Source organism: Theobroma umbraticum, unplaced genomic scaffold (assembly GCF_002168275.2).
Source record: "Theobroma umbraticum cultivar Fairchild unplaced genomic scaffold, ASM216827v3 scaffold_147.0, whole genome shotgun sequence".
Classification (NCBI taxonomy): domain Eukaryota; kingdom Viridiplantae; phylum Streptophyta; class Magnoliopsida; order Malvales; family Malvaceae; genus Theobroma; species Theobroma umbraticum.
Genome location: NW_018397259.1, coordinates 935,445 through 949,461, shown reverse-complemented (window position 1 = coordinate 949,461; position 14,017 = coordinate 935,445). Strand labels below are relative to the sequence as shown.

At 31.5% G+C, this 14,017-nt stretch overlaps 2 protein-coding genes across 3 annotated transcripts in view; both read right to left on the bottom strand.

The window, feature by feature from the left end:
- Positions 1–8,035: 8,035 nt before the first annotated feature.
- LOC110415780 (alpha carbonic anhydrase 4-like) lies at positions 8,036–10,649 on the bottom strand. Of its 2 annotated transcripts, none has more exons than XM_021427496.1 (7): positions 10,534–10,649; positions 9,993–10,204; positions 9,641–9,747; positions 9,416–9,518; positions 8,892–9,050; positions 8,756–8,809; positions 8,036–8,390 (listed from the first exon to the last, which is right to left on the bottom strand). In XM_021427496.1, exons 1-7 carry the CDS (start codon positions 10,634–10,636, stop codon positions 8,307–8,309), a joined length of 822 nt encoding a protein of 273 aa, XP_021283171.1. In that variant the 5' UTR covers positions 10,637–10,649; the 3' UTR covers positions 8,036–8,306. The 2 variants fall into 2 exon arrangements, with proteins under 2 accessions (XP_021283171.1, XP_021283172.1); XM_021427497.2 differs by having other exon boundaries at positions 9,993–10,201.
- A 715-nt stretch (positions 10,650–11,364) lies between these two features.
- The window catches only part of TPR15 (Heat shock protein DnaJ with tetratricopeptide repeat-containing protein), an 8,338-nt gene continuing 5,685 nt past the window's right edge, over positions 11,365–14,017 (bottom strand). The window contains exons 10-13 of the mRNA XM_021426171.2: positions 13,532–13,610; positions 13,303–13,443; positions 12,268–12,565; positions 11,365–12,192 (exon numbers count right to left, since the gene is read on the bottom strand). Of these exons, the coding sequence (XP_021281846.1) occupies positions 12,395–12,565; positions 13,303–13,443; positions 13,532–13,610 (391 nt within the window). The 3' untranslated portion in view covers positions 11,365–12,192; positions 12,268–12,394. The remainder of the gene's footprint in view (positions 12,193–12,267; positions 12,566–13,302; positions 13,444–13,531; positions 13,611–14,017) is intronic.

Sequence of the window (14,017 nt, the reverse complement as noted above, 5' to 3'; positions counted from 1 at the left end):
GTGTTTTGTTTTTCAACTTTTATTTAAGTGTTTCTTTTTATGGTCAGAATTAGTTAAGAGTCCAGTGGGCTTTAAAGTCTCAGATTAGGTCTTAAATATTAAAATACGATTTGGGCCATGGAAATATGGATTGGCAAACAAGCCCAAAGCAACTAAGATAATCTGAAATAGATCAATTACACTAAACACAAGCTAATAAGGGATTAAAATTAAATAATAAAATATATAGGGAAATAAACAGATATTTAATGAAATAATAATAATATAATAAATAGATTTAGGTGGATATTGAATATTAAAAAAAATAAGCATTTAGTAATAGGAATAGGTTTACTTAGATTGAAAATATATACATAGAAGGGAACATATGATTAGATTTAGAATATGGTTAGGAGAAAATATAAAATGTAGGAAGAGTAGAGATGTTAGACATAATCATAGAATACATAATTATGTGAATCTATATAGGTAAAATAGGAATGAATTAGATAAAATAAAAAATGAAATAGAATAAAATATGTATATATCAAATTAGTTGAAAAAGATATCTTTATATAAAATAGAGAGGGATACAAATGAAGAGAGAATGAAAATGGGGTAAGATCAAGAATTATTTGTATAAATAAGATAATTATTTAATTTAATACTAATGATGGGATGTTCGTTCGGAACGTGAGGAGTCTCAATTTCAAAAGAATTTTTCTTAGGCTCGGGATTTAAATTAAGACTCCACCAGTACGATGAGAGAGTCTTAATTTTGAAATTCTGATGTTTCTTATTTAAAATAAATAAAAATTATCATATAATAAATTAGTCAAAATATAAATACAAATATAATAAACATAAAAGAATAGATGACATATACTCATTTAAGTTGTCAAAAGATAAATATAAAATTGTAAAAATAATAATACTCATGATAATAAATATATAAATAAATAAGTAAAATATTCAATGATGGGAAATTCATAATAATGAATATAATTAAAGTATAAAAGTTAAATATTAGGTTATACAAAAATATATATAATAAATTTATAATGGCCATAAAAAAGGTGAATAGGATAAATAATAAAAGGAGAAAGAAATCGAATCAAAATATATACAACTATGAAATAAGATATTTTGTTTATAACCTATAGAGTTTGGGTAAAAAGAAAATTTATATAGTAAAATAGATATATACCTAAATAGCATAGAAAAATATGTAATTCATAATATACATATTTATAAGGAAAAATGATAAAAAAGAGAAAATCTTAAAGAAATAACAAAGAAGATATAGGAGGATTTAGAAACGAAATAATAAATTTCATAAGTTCATCACTCGTCATTATTGCATCATAAATGTCATGGCATGCAAATATTTATGTACACGAGTATAAGTCCCGATGATGGAAGTTTCCAAAGGATCTTGCGAAGGCAAGTTTTCTTCAGAAAGTTCCTTAAGTCAAAAGATATCTCCAAGTTCCACCAGTATGATGAGAAGGCTCATCATAAATAAAAAGGCTTTTGATTGTAATAGGTCTATATTCACAAAAATACTGTTTTTGCTAGAACACGTACGATTACCCCGATGATGGAATTTATTCGTCAAATTTGTGAAGGCAAGTTTCTCGGATAATTCTCTAAGTGACAGAATGTCTCGAATCCCACCACTAGGATAGACGGATCTAGAAAATATCCTCAATAAAAGGTTTCGTCCGACATTATTTGTATTTCATATTATGCATTTCACGAGGACATCATGTGCAATTCACTACTATAAAATCAAATAGAATACTTTAATTCACAAACAAACTAGAGGGTAAAATAAAATAAATAATAGCTAAAGAAACATGATAAATTTAAGAATTAGGGCTTCAATAGGATAACCTATAATTAAGTGGTAGTATTCGTGGAAAGGAGTCATGGGGGTGCTAATCCTTCCCCGAGCATAATCGCACTCCCAAACCCAATTTTAAAAAATCGTAGGCCAGTTTAACGTTCTTTCGACGGATCTAAAATTAAGTTAGGATCCCGTCGATTAGAATTGAGTCAATAGATGGCCAATCACACCTAGGAAAAAAGATTGGTGGCAACTCTTAGTAATTCCCACGTCTAACAATCGGGTTCTCGAGCTCACTACGACAACTAGAGATTTAATCATGGTGAAAGCAAAGGAGTTTATGAAAAAGATGTACCCTGTAGATACGTCAAAGTTCCATTTTTCTCAAGGTTGGCTTAAGCACTTTAAATCAAGACATGGCATCAAAACTTATTATTGTTTCAGAGAGAGCAGATTAGTTGATATGGAGCTCATGGAGAGCAATTTGCAATCCATTAAAGAGAAACTAGATCAATCTCTCATGAAAGATATTTGCGATATGGATGAAACAAGATTATTTTGTAGGCCATAACAGATCATTCTCTTGCAACAAAACAACTTGAAGGTAAGAAACAAGACAAGGAAAAACCTACAATTGTTATTCCCTATAATGAGGATGGTTCTCAGAAAACTCCTTTATAGTTAATTATCAAGTTTGCTAAACCACAATGTTTCAAGAATATGGACTTAAGTAGTATGAACTGCAAGTATCATGTCGACAAAACAAGCATGGATAATTGGGATTTTATTCTAAGAATATGTTTGACAACTTGATAGAAAAATGGATGGTAGAAAAGTTCTCTTGCTTGTTAATAATTGTCCCACTCATCCAAAAACAATTGAAGGTTTAAAACAATTTGAATTGTTTTTCTTGCCACCCAACACAATATCAAAGATTCAGCCCTATGATACGGGGATCATACGAGCTTTCAAGATGCATTATCGTCATCGATTTTATTGAAATCTTTTAAAGATATATGAAATTAAGATCCCAAATCTAGAGAAAATAAATGTTTTATATACAATGAATCTTGCAATCTCGGCTTGGACAACAAATGTTCAAGCAAGTACAATTCCAAATTATTTTTGACATTGTAAATCACATCTATGGATAACGTGGCTATTGGTCCCAAAAGGACAACTAGAGGGAGGGTGAATACTACTTAAAAATATTTTAAAGGTAATTCCTTGGAAGATGAAAACTACTTGGAAGATTTAAAATGGATAGCTTAAAGCTTGTTGAGGTTAGTGAGCACCAACAAAGAGAGGTTAAAAAAATTGGACAAAAGACAATATTTATAGTGGTTCGATCTACCTAGCTTATATCCACTATTTTGATATTTCCAATCAAGGATTTTCAACCCAACTTCACTACAACTAGTGAAATTAACAATGTTTACCAAGCTTTTACAAAGTGAGCTTATAAACCAAGTTCTAAACCTTTATTACAACCCTTAAAGTGATTTACACACTCTAATTAATCAAGAAATAAGAGAAAGATGAAATGAAAACGATCACCTAACTGATCTAAGAAGTGCAAGTTCAAGCTCAAACACTTTACAAGAATAAAAGTGAAAAACAAGGGTACAAGAGAAAGCTTTTACTCTTGTTAGCTCTCTCAAGCTCTTTGGAACTTCTCTAAACTCTTTGTGATCGTTGGATAGGCTTTAAATACTTTAAAAATCATTTTTAGCTATTAGAGACAGAAACTAGCTATTACAAATAGTTTCTGGCTGTTTTTTTGTCATGTTGTGCTTAAATTTAACTATGTAGACAATGCTTCATTAACTAGTTAAAGACAGCTTAAACCAATTAAGCTTTCTCTGACTTGCAATATCTAGCAGTTTTCTTCACTGTATTAATCAGTTAAAGGAAACTTTAACCAATTAAGAACTTTTTGTTTTAGCACACCTTCAATCACTATTTTTGGCCAACCTTCTCGCAATTGATTAATGCTCCTTTTAACTAATTGAAGCTTCTCTTCTTTCTTTCTTTCTTAATTGATTAAATAGGCTTCAATCGATTAAGAAATCTTTAAATTTAAATTTCTTTGTTTGGCGCCTTTTAATGGTCACTATCACTTTGAATTTGAATTTTGGCACTTTTAGGTACTTCATTCTTGAACTTTAACCAATTAACTCCTTTGGTTAATCGGTTAACAACTTTTTGTTTGCATCTAATACCTCTTTAATTAGTTAAGTCTTATGCTAACTAATTAAAGCTTTTCTGTTTTCCTTTAAGTGCAGTGTCCAACTTTGCCTTAACTGATTAAAGCTTCATGTCAATCAATTAACAACATTTTGTTTTCACTAAGTCTTTTATTCTCTAATTTTTTAACTGATGAACTCATCTTCTAAACAAGCAAGCTTCTTGACTTGCTTTTAAACATCAAATTTATTATGAGAATTAAACTTTACCCTGCACACACTTAAGTAATGTAGTTAAACATCAATAAATAAGAAATATTTTGTTATTATAAAAAACACATAAAGTTAACAGGGCTTCAGAGAATTTAGATTAATAGTTAGATGATAGAGTTGTCCAACAATTACATGTTCTAATCAAAGAGTTAAAGCATCATGATACAATGGATGTTGAGTACCTTTTGAACTACCTGAGAGAAAACAAGGCGCCTTTAAAGTTGTTGAATGACAAGCAAATTATTGAGAACGCCATGGGAAATGACAAAGAAGATGAAATTGAAAACGATAGTTCTATATTGGAGATTGTCTCGTACAAAGATGTACTCAAAGCAACAATCACATTGTATAATTTTCTTTTACAATATGAGAACACTACACCAAAGGTTCTTAATGCACTAAGAAAAGTTAAGAGATATCAATTTCAAGAAGAAATAAGTAACATTAGAATCATATTTTACAAAAGTTTCCTAATTGAGTCATATGTATATATAATTTTGATATATAAGGAGAATATTTGTTAGTTTTGAGATTGGCTTTGGTTCTAAAATGACAAAATCCAATAAGTCAAAGATGCTTAAGAACTTAAAAGAAATATTTTTGAAGTGAAAGAACTTTCCCCTAGAGGTTTTTAAAGTTATTCTTGAAAGATAAAATTGTTTGAATGCTTTAAAAACAAGTTCCAATAAAGAAAAATCAACTTCTGCAACTGAAGTGTTAATTCCTTAAAAGAAAGCTATATTTTTTATTTACATAAAAAAGGAATCAATTTGTCAAGGAATGGATCATTGATTCTCATAAAAAAAAGCTACTGTATAATAAGAATCGAGCACTCAAAAAGCGAAAAGTCGATTATTGTGAAGGCAGAAGTATACGAAGAAAATCATTGAACAGCAAGAATCAACTTCTCAAGATTCCAATGATCGATTTCTAAGGCAAAATGAAGAAAAAGTTGGAAATGTGTTGAAGAAACCAAAGAAGAGAGAAAAACTTTTTGGAGAAGAAGAAAAGTGAAATTTAAATGGGAAAATGAAAGTTTGAAATTCAACACAATTCTCACAAGTCGTGAAAAATTGACTTCTCAAAGAAAGAATGATCAATTCTTACGAGACAAAAAGTATCAGCCTTGAAGTAAATAAGAAGAATCACTTTCTTGACGGATGAATGCTCGATTCCAAAGGAAAAAAGAGCATCGGGCCTAAAGCTAAAGCATGAAGAATCAACTTTTCATTTGGGCAATGCTTGATTCTTAAAGACTGATGAGCTTGACTAAACTTACCCAACGGTTTAAAATTTGAAATCTCCTTTCTCTTTAACAACTAGATTGTGTGAGAGTCTATATAAACCTTCTAGAGCTTCATTCCAAATAAGAGAAAGAACCAATGAAAGAAGAGGAAAATGTGCTTCATTCCAAAAGGAAAGAAAAGCTTCATTTCTCCATATTATAACTCTTTCACTCTACAAATCCTCTAAAAACAGAGCATTAGCCGAGAGCTTTAAATTCTTTGATCTTTGATCTTTGATCTTTGCTTCATTCTCTTGTGCTAAAAGCCTTCAATCAGGCTAGCTAGAGACACTTCATATTGTGATCGCTATTATAAAGGTTATACCTCTTTCAAAAGGTACATAGGTTATACTTGAGCCTTAAAAAATAAGTTTGGTTAAACCTCCATTGCAAAAAGTAGAGAGGTTGTGCTCTAACCTATGAAAAGGTAGTGATTGTGATAGGTTATGCTTTGCCTTTGAAAACGTAATGATTGTAAAAGTTATGCTTGAACCTATTTGAGAAAAACAGTGATTTAGTGGTTTCAAACTCTTTGTGATATTAAGGGAGAGGACATAGGCATTATCAAAGCCAACCTCTATAAAAATCGTGACTAAGTGTTTTTCTCTCTTCCTTTTTCTTGTTAATTGTTGCCTTTATTCTTGTAAGTTTTCTTTCTCTTGTTTTGTGCTTAAAGTTGATTACTTTATCTGCTCTTGAGGGAAAGTTGAAAGTTTTAGCTTAAAAATCTAATTCACCCCCACCCCCTCTTGGGCATTTTTCACTAGCTTTTTTATATAACAATATTAATTTATATAGCAAGTAGAACTTATGTTTTTTTTAAGTGTATTATTTTATCAATTTTATGAATTATTAATTTACCATATTGGTTTCAAGTCGAGACTGACCAAAAATTATTTAATCGAAATAACTAATTCATCAACTATTAATTTATAAAAATTTTACTGTAAATCCAAAATGAGTAAACCATAATAAACTATTGTCCACTTCTTTTTACCCTTTCTTACTTGATGAACTACTACATTATCATTCATGTTATTCCTTAATTTCTTTCTTTCATTTAGATAAGAGATATTTCCTAAATTCCTTCAGGTGTTATTCCCCTTTAGCACTGTTTAGCTTGGGACCAACAATTCTGTATTAGATAATAAACATTCGTTATTATGACTTTAGGCATGGGACAATAATTTAATTTGGGGTCGAAGTATTGTTAAAATCTTCATTAGATTAGGAAAACTATTTGAAACAAACCTTTGCTATAAGAGTGATATATTAAAATTATAGAAATTGCATTCAATTTATTTATTTAAGATAATAATGTTCCACTTTATTATTTTTATTACATTAATACATATTTATTGTTATTATTATTGTTTAAATACAAAAAGTTTTGACAAGGAAAGTTTTACTAATTGTTTATTATATTAGTAATATACCCAAGTTACGGAAACTATATTTTACTTATTGATTCTCTTTGTAAAATTTTATACTGTGGTCTATTCTATGAAAAGTATAATTTTTATATATTATTTCTAATCATCTATAATATAAATCATAGGTATCAAGATGTAATATGAATATATATTATAGATGTAATATGAATTATTTAAACTCTTTAATGATTCTATAGAATAAAAATTTTAAAATTAAAAATCACCTAAATTAAATTAACTTATACATGCTTTAATGTAATAATAATGAGCTACTATATGCTATTTTGCTACTATCAATCTTCACATTGCATTACCTAATCAAAACTATGAAGATAAAATCACTGTTTGTAGATGTAATAGTCAAAGAATCAGTGGTCTCCAAGACAAAATTTTATCCTTCCTGCGCCCATATAATAACTTCAACTTTGCACAGGAGATAGAGTTGGGCTGTGACTTTAAAAAATATATATGATAAAATATTTTTAATGATAAAATTGTTAATTTAATCAATTGATAAGGGATGCTAATCGATTAGCCATTACTTTACTTAAAAATGAAATTTAATTTTAATAAGGAAATAGTTAATTAATTAATGAAAATTTTATTTTAATCAGAAATTCAAAATTAATGTGGAAAATAAATAACGAGTTCAAAATTAATAAGGAAACATATACAATAGATAAAAAAAAAGTCAACATATAATTTAATGAGAAAATTGTCAATTAATTAAGGACCGTTTACTTTAATTAAAACTTTCATGGTAATAAGAAAATACATAAAAATTACTCATAATTTTAATTTATTTAAAAAAATAATTAAGAAAAAAAAAAAGGAAAACGTTATCTTTAATGCTAGAGATTTTCTTACTATGGGTTTCTATTAATGAATTTTTGTTTTTGCTAAAAACAAGTTGATTAAAAGAACCAATAAAACCCAAATAGAGCTAAACAATGTGATCCATAAAAATTGGGCCTAAGTCGCCTCTCTTATACAAATACCAAGCACTACAAAAAATAATGTGAAGGGAGTATTAAGCCTGATCGGTCAATGCTATCAAGAGTGGGGGAAGGAGAGAAAGAGTTTAGGCAAACCAAATTTCTTGTTATGCAGATTCCATAGAAGAGATATTACCAATGGCAACAAGCACTGGTTTTCCATCAATGACCACTGACAACTACAGGTATGATTCCTTCATTGATGTCTTCCTTCTACTTCAGGGATTTAATCATTCAACAATAGTGACAATAAAATAAGAGAGAGAATGCAAATATGTTTCTCTTTGATTTGTGATAGAGCTAGGGTCAAGCATCAGTCTCCCCTGGTTCATAGAACGAAACTAGTCTTCCACCCAGTGGTTGAGTTGGCCTTGAGTTCTCCTTAAATTGCTGAAAAACAAAAGAAGAAGAAATAAACATGCAAATGTCATTTTGTTGATTTGTATATGCATACAATTTGCTCAATAGTGCCAAGGAAAAACAAATTGCTTTTAACCGAAATTATCTTGTATTTTCATGTCTTTTCCTAGGAATAATTAGTTGTTTATTGTTTTTATTCCCCTCAATGTTGAAAATTCTCCTTGGAACAAGGCCTTAAATAAAGCGCAAGGAATGGCTCAAACTTAAAAGATTTTCCAAATTCATGATCAGAAATATCATCTACCCTTGCTTGAGATTATCTCTTGGAGAAACCAATTTTGGGTGGGGAAAGAATTGCATCATGTAATTTATTACTATTGGAAACACTTGATCACCTCAGTAAGGGCATCCTTTAATGCCTGAACTTGCTCGGGTGAGGCTGTCTTCACCTGTGCAAGACATAATACTAATTAGTTGACAAAGCAATCCAATGAGCAAAGAAGAGAGCAAAATAAGATGTCAGTAAAAAACCTGCTGGAAGACCGTCCAAATAACACCCTCAGTACATGGAGGAGTTGAAAGTGACCCAGTGTATCTATAATACTGTCTACCAACAAATCCAATATCGCCTGGATTAACATTTCCCAGTTCTTTCTCTCCCCCTCCAACAGTTTTTATGGAGGACAACAGCTGCAAGGAATAGACCAAAATAAAGAAAACTATGACTACCTACCCTGGAACTGTAATTGAAGTTGATCCACCAATGCAAAATATATGAAGATTGAGAATATGAAGTAAGTTAAGAACTTTCTTTGTTGCTTTTTGAAGCATTTTGATGACTAAATGACCATGAAAGTTTTAATTACTATAATCTGTGAAGTTCCTACTATTCACATGAATGTATGAAATTTGATCAATAGTTGACAAAATTAGAATTCGACAGTGACAGATATTCCAGGAAGACTGGAACTTTAAATATGTTACTTCGATGGCGCCTTTGATTTGCTCTAGTTCTACTTCAAGATGGAAACAGTTAAAGACAAATGTTGCCATACCGCAGAAAGGAAGGGATCAGGTTGGCCAAATTGGAAAACCATTGAAACAACGGCAATCTGATTTTGAGCATTCTGATGAACTATGTGAATCTCCAAGTCATGCCTGTCAGCCAAAAGAACCAAATAAACCACCATGAATGAACTGTTTATTCTGAATGGAATAAGCAGCTCATAAACCAAATTAGAAAAGAAAAACTGTGGGAGCCGGTTGGGAGATATATTTACCTAGTTCCATCAAATGTGTGCTCCGAGGGAGAATGCCAATGACATTGAAGTATCTTATAATCAGTCCCGTTTATGTTAACTTTTCCAGCATCTCCATTCCACAATACCTGAATTAGACCAAAATAAAAAGGGGGGGATCAAGTCCTAGTAAGATATAACAAAAGCTGATAAAAAGACAAATAGTATTTTTGTTGTCATCAACCATCGATCAATAATTTGTCTGATCAAATATAAATACATGCATTTGTAAGATTGATAGTTCTCCGTTGCAGACGCATGGCACCGCGTGGTAAATTAATTAAGGAAAACAATCAACTGATAAAGGTAATAGCACAAAGATTAATACTATTACCGCAATGTCATGCCCCCTATTCTTTAAAACAGCTGGGCTTGATGCGTAGCTAGTTTGCAAATCACCCAAAGCAGGAGAAAGCTGAACGCTTCCAACAGGAATATCTATAGGAGACTGCAATTTTCCAGTAGAGCAAGTTTGCCACTCCGGTTTGAGTGAACCCCACCTGGATGGCCCCTTACCCGATCCTTCATCGTAATTAAATTCATCTCCTGTATGCATGCAGATGCAGTGCACCCCAAAACAAACATTTTCTCACATATTTTATGGAGCCTTATTATAACCCTTTGTCAAAAGAAGAACTAATAATTTTAAAAATTTTCGACCAAGACGTGGGGAAATTATCTATAAGAAATATTAATAATAATTATTTAAATTTTACGTTGGAAATCTTAGATTTAAATCAATCCTGCAAAAAGGAGGATGAGATATAAAATAAGAGGAAGTTACATTCCTTTCAATAATTCAAGATTCGTCTTTATTATTTGAATTTCCATAATTAATTATATTAGTGAAAACAAAACTAAAAGAGAGAGCATACCTTCGTCAGATTGAGAATGAATGCCAGTGGGACGAAAGGAAGTGGATGACAGACTGAGAGAAGCAAAAATGAGAAAGGCAAAGGCCCTTTTGCAGCACTTCATGGTAATTGCTTGCTTTGCTATGTCTTTGGATCTGTTCTTGTATCATGGCAATACTAATTTATAGATGGGCAAAGCTTCCCTTTTTCTAGGAAACCAAGAGAATATTCATGAGCTTACCCCTAATCCCATGCATGATTATGGACGTGTTTAACTCAAAAAAGGAAAAAAATAAACGAATTTTCAATGCAGATTTTGTTTCCACTTGTACCAAAACCAAAAATGGTGAGATGGATAGACTACACAAAGTACGTATCGTAAACTTCTTTTTTAAGATAAAATTTGAGAATTATTTTTTTCATTGAAAAGAATATATTAAAAACAAATCTTTTATTCAATGATTGATATCTGAAATTTGATAGTATGAATCAATAGATTAATTTCTTACTTGTAATTACTAATTTTGTTGAAAAACATTTGTCCAAATTTTGTTCTTTGACACCAGTGTTTAGGATGACGAAAAAATATTTTAACTTGATTACTATATATAAAAACTTTAAAATTTTTTTTTCTATGTTAAATATTGAATTTTATTAAATATCAAAATGATACAAACTAACACATCTATAAATCTCATTCTAGTCTTCTCTATCAAATATTAAAAGTATCAAATTAAATTTTATTAAGTTTTGAAAGGGAAGATGGGTAGATTTTTTTTTTAAATGATATTTTTATTTTATATTTATATAATATTAGCTATAATTTTTTTAACTATTAATTAATAGTGGTAATAGTCAAGGGTCAAAAATATTATTTTGAAACAAAACGGTGGATGTTTGATCCTGATATGAATACTGCTTGGTATAATATTGAATCTGAGATAACTTTCCCCAAATAATGACTTGCAAATCCATGTTAATGGAATTATGGAGTTTGTCATGCTCTGACGAATTTAGTAAGAGTTATCAGTCAGAAATTCCTACTCTTCTACTTCCTTTTACTGTCGTGAGTGAAACGAAACTTTTGTCATGAATCAGACGGAGAGGGTAGGCCATCAATGGGCGTAAAGAGCTCTAGCATTACTCTTGTTTCTGAATAATTAGTTCATTGAAGACCCAAACATCCAAATTCAATCACCCTGGAGGCCTCCACTAATTAAATCATCAATCCCCTGGCTTACCACCAGGATTCCTCTCCTCCAGATTAACCTTCTAACTTCACAGATTCCCTCACTTGTTATTATTTTATGGTCGATGCAGTTTTCCATTATAAGCAGCGGGAAAAAGAATGAACCAAACCATCATAAACTTCAAGCAACGTCCACCTGCCTTCGGTAGACGGCCAGGGAGCAACGACATCAATTCACAATGGAATATGTATCTTCTATTTTCTTCATGACTATAAAATCAATGATCATTACGTTTTGTACACTCATTTATGAGTTTCAAAAGTCCAAAGCACCAAACTCTTTCTTTTTCAATCCTAAAATTAACTTGAGCAGTGCTCCGAGTGCCTTCTAGAGGTATCGTATGAATAGTGACCACGCATCAAGATTCAAAACTGTAATTCTTCTTGCCACTCTTGACTTTTTAGCTGGATATACTCAATGCCAGCAGCATCTGCATAAAGTTATTGATCTTAGACCCATTGCTACACTTCTTAGAAGGTATCCATTCTAAAATTGTGTTCATTACCTGACCAAACCAATGGCAATCACTTCTCATGGAACCATCAAGGACCTGGTGCAATGTAGAAGCTGCTCCAATTTCTTAATGAAAATTGGGGTTACATGGCAAAGAGCATAATCCTTCTCTAGGCCTCTTACCAGCGAGAATGAGAATCTCTATACGTCTTCCAATTCCCCTGCCAATATCGTCTATTTGAACTCCTCTCATAAGGATAGGCATACTCATCTGGTGGTCTTTCATAAGGACTGCCTTTGCTTTCCCTGGGAGCTTTTCTGATTTCCTCTTCAAGATCATATTCTGACCGCTGGAAACAGAAAAATGGCACATGAAAACAAGGCAGAACAATGACAGAAAATAAGAGGTATATTCTAAAAGAAACTATCCACAAATAAAAAGAGTGCAGAAGAATAAAATACTGTAGCCCTTCAGCAGTGCAAAGGAATTCAACTGGACTTCAACTTCATGTCACTGCAGCAAGATCTCTATCATTAAGTTGCAAGCTTTAACTTGAATCGGAACATTGAACTAGAACCATAGACGCACAAACATGGCTAACATGTACAAGTCCAAGATGGGTCCAATGTAGACAATATTCAAGTGAAAATCATGGCCATCAGCTGCCATTTCCTCTGATTTGAGGATTTTCCAGTACAATTCAACAAATTCTCCAGCATGTAAATAAGACCATCCTAACCAAAACTTCTTTATGGTCATCTAATTTGGGGAATGAAGCAGTAAACAAAATCTTCCTTGTCAGGAGTTCCAGAAGTAGATTCTATTGGAGATTTTGTCAGACACAGAAATATTAGAAAAAACTCTACAGGAAGAAAGTTCAAATCCATTCAATAAGCTTGAATCAAACACCCAGTCGTTGGCTGAGGTTTAGGGTCGTTGAATAATATGATTGGTAGCATAGGCTATCGGCAATTATCAAAGCAGAGGTAACTAATTGTAAGTTGATAACTGCTATGAAGGAATGATAAAATTAGAAAGCAATTACGCATAGAAACATCTCAAGTTTCAATCTGATGGATAGCAAACCTTAGCAGTATCAGATAGTATGGCATATGCCTCTCCAATCATTTTAAACAGCCTGTCGGCATCCTTGTGAACTTCCTCAGCAATTTCCTTCCAGAGTCTCCCCTCATCTCCACTCTCACTCCTCACCAGAAATTGACCAGCCTAATTCAACACAAGACAAGGAAATAGACTGCCATGACAAACAAGCACTAGTAACAGAATCAAATACACAAGAATTGCAATGTCAAACCTTGTCGGGGTGATGCCTGAGCGCTGCTTTGCGGTATGCCTTTTTAACATCAGATATAGAGTCAGATGGTTTAACTCCCCTGTCATTGCAATTAAGGATGGTTTTAGAAAACTAAAATAAAAATATTGCATCAACAAGCTGAATATTTGAACAATTCAAAACAATGATTTCTGCTGGGTCCCATTTGTTCATTAAAGTAGACCAGAAAAAATACTTGTTCCAGTTTTACTACTGATAAAACTTCAGCAAAGATTCCCATTACATCATCCTAAAGTATGAATTGGTTATTATATTTTCATTCTTTATTTATTATTATCATTGGCAATTAATGCATTCATGACCATACTCAGGGCCAAAACTATTAATTATCCCCAGCCCAGGATAAGAATTTCTATACAGGACCATTGTAATCAAATTGAAACTGCCCTTAAGTGTTAGGCATAATGCCAAGGCAGTAATTATATCCTGCAAATAGATTCACCAATG

Bases quoted from the DNA above. Each gene is read 5' to 3' on its own strand.
- LOC110415780 (XM_021427496.1), bottom strand. From the start codon at position 10,636: ATGAAGTGCTGCAAAAGGGCCTTTGCCTTTCTCATTTTTGCTTCTCTC. The intron at 10,205-10,533 runs GTATGCTCTCTC...GCATGCATACAG, and splicing joins TCATTCTCAATCTGACGAAG to GAGATGAATTTAATTACGAT. The intron at 9,748-9,992 runs GTAATAGTATTA...GGTCTAATTCAG, and splicing joins ATAGGGGGCATGACATTGCG to GTATTGTGGAATGGAGATGC.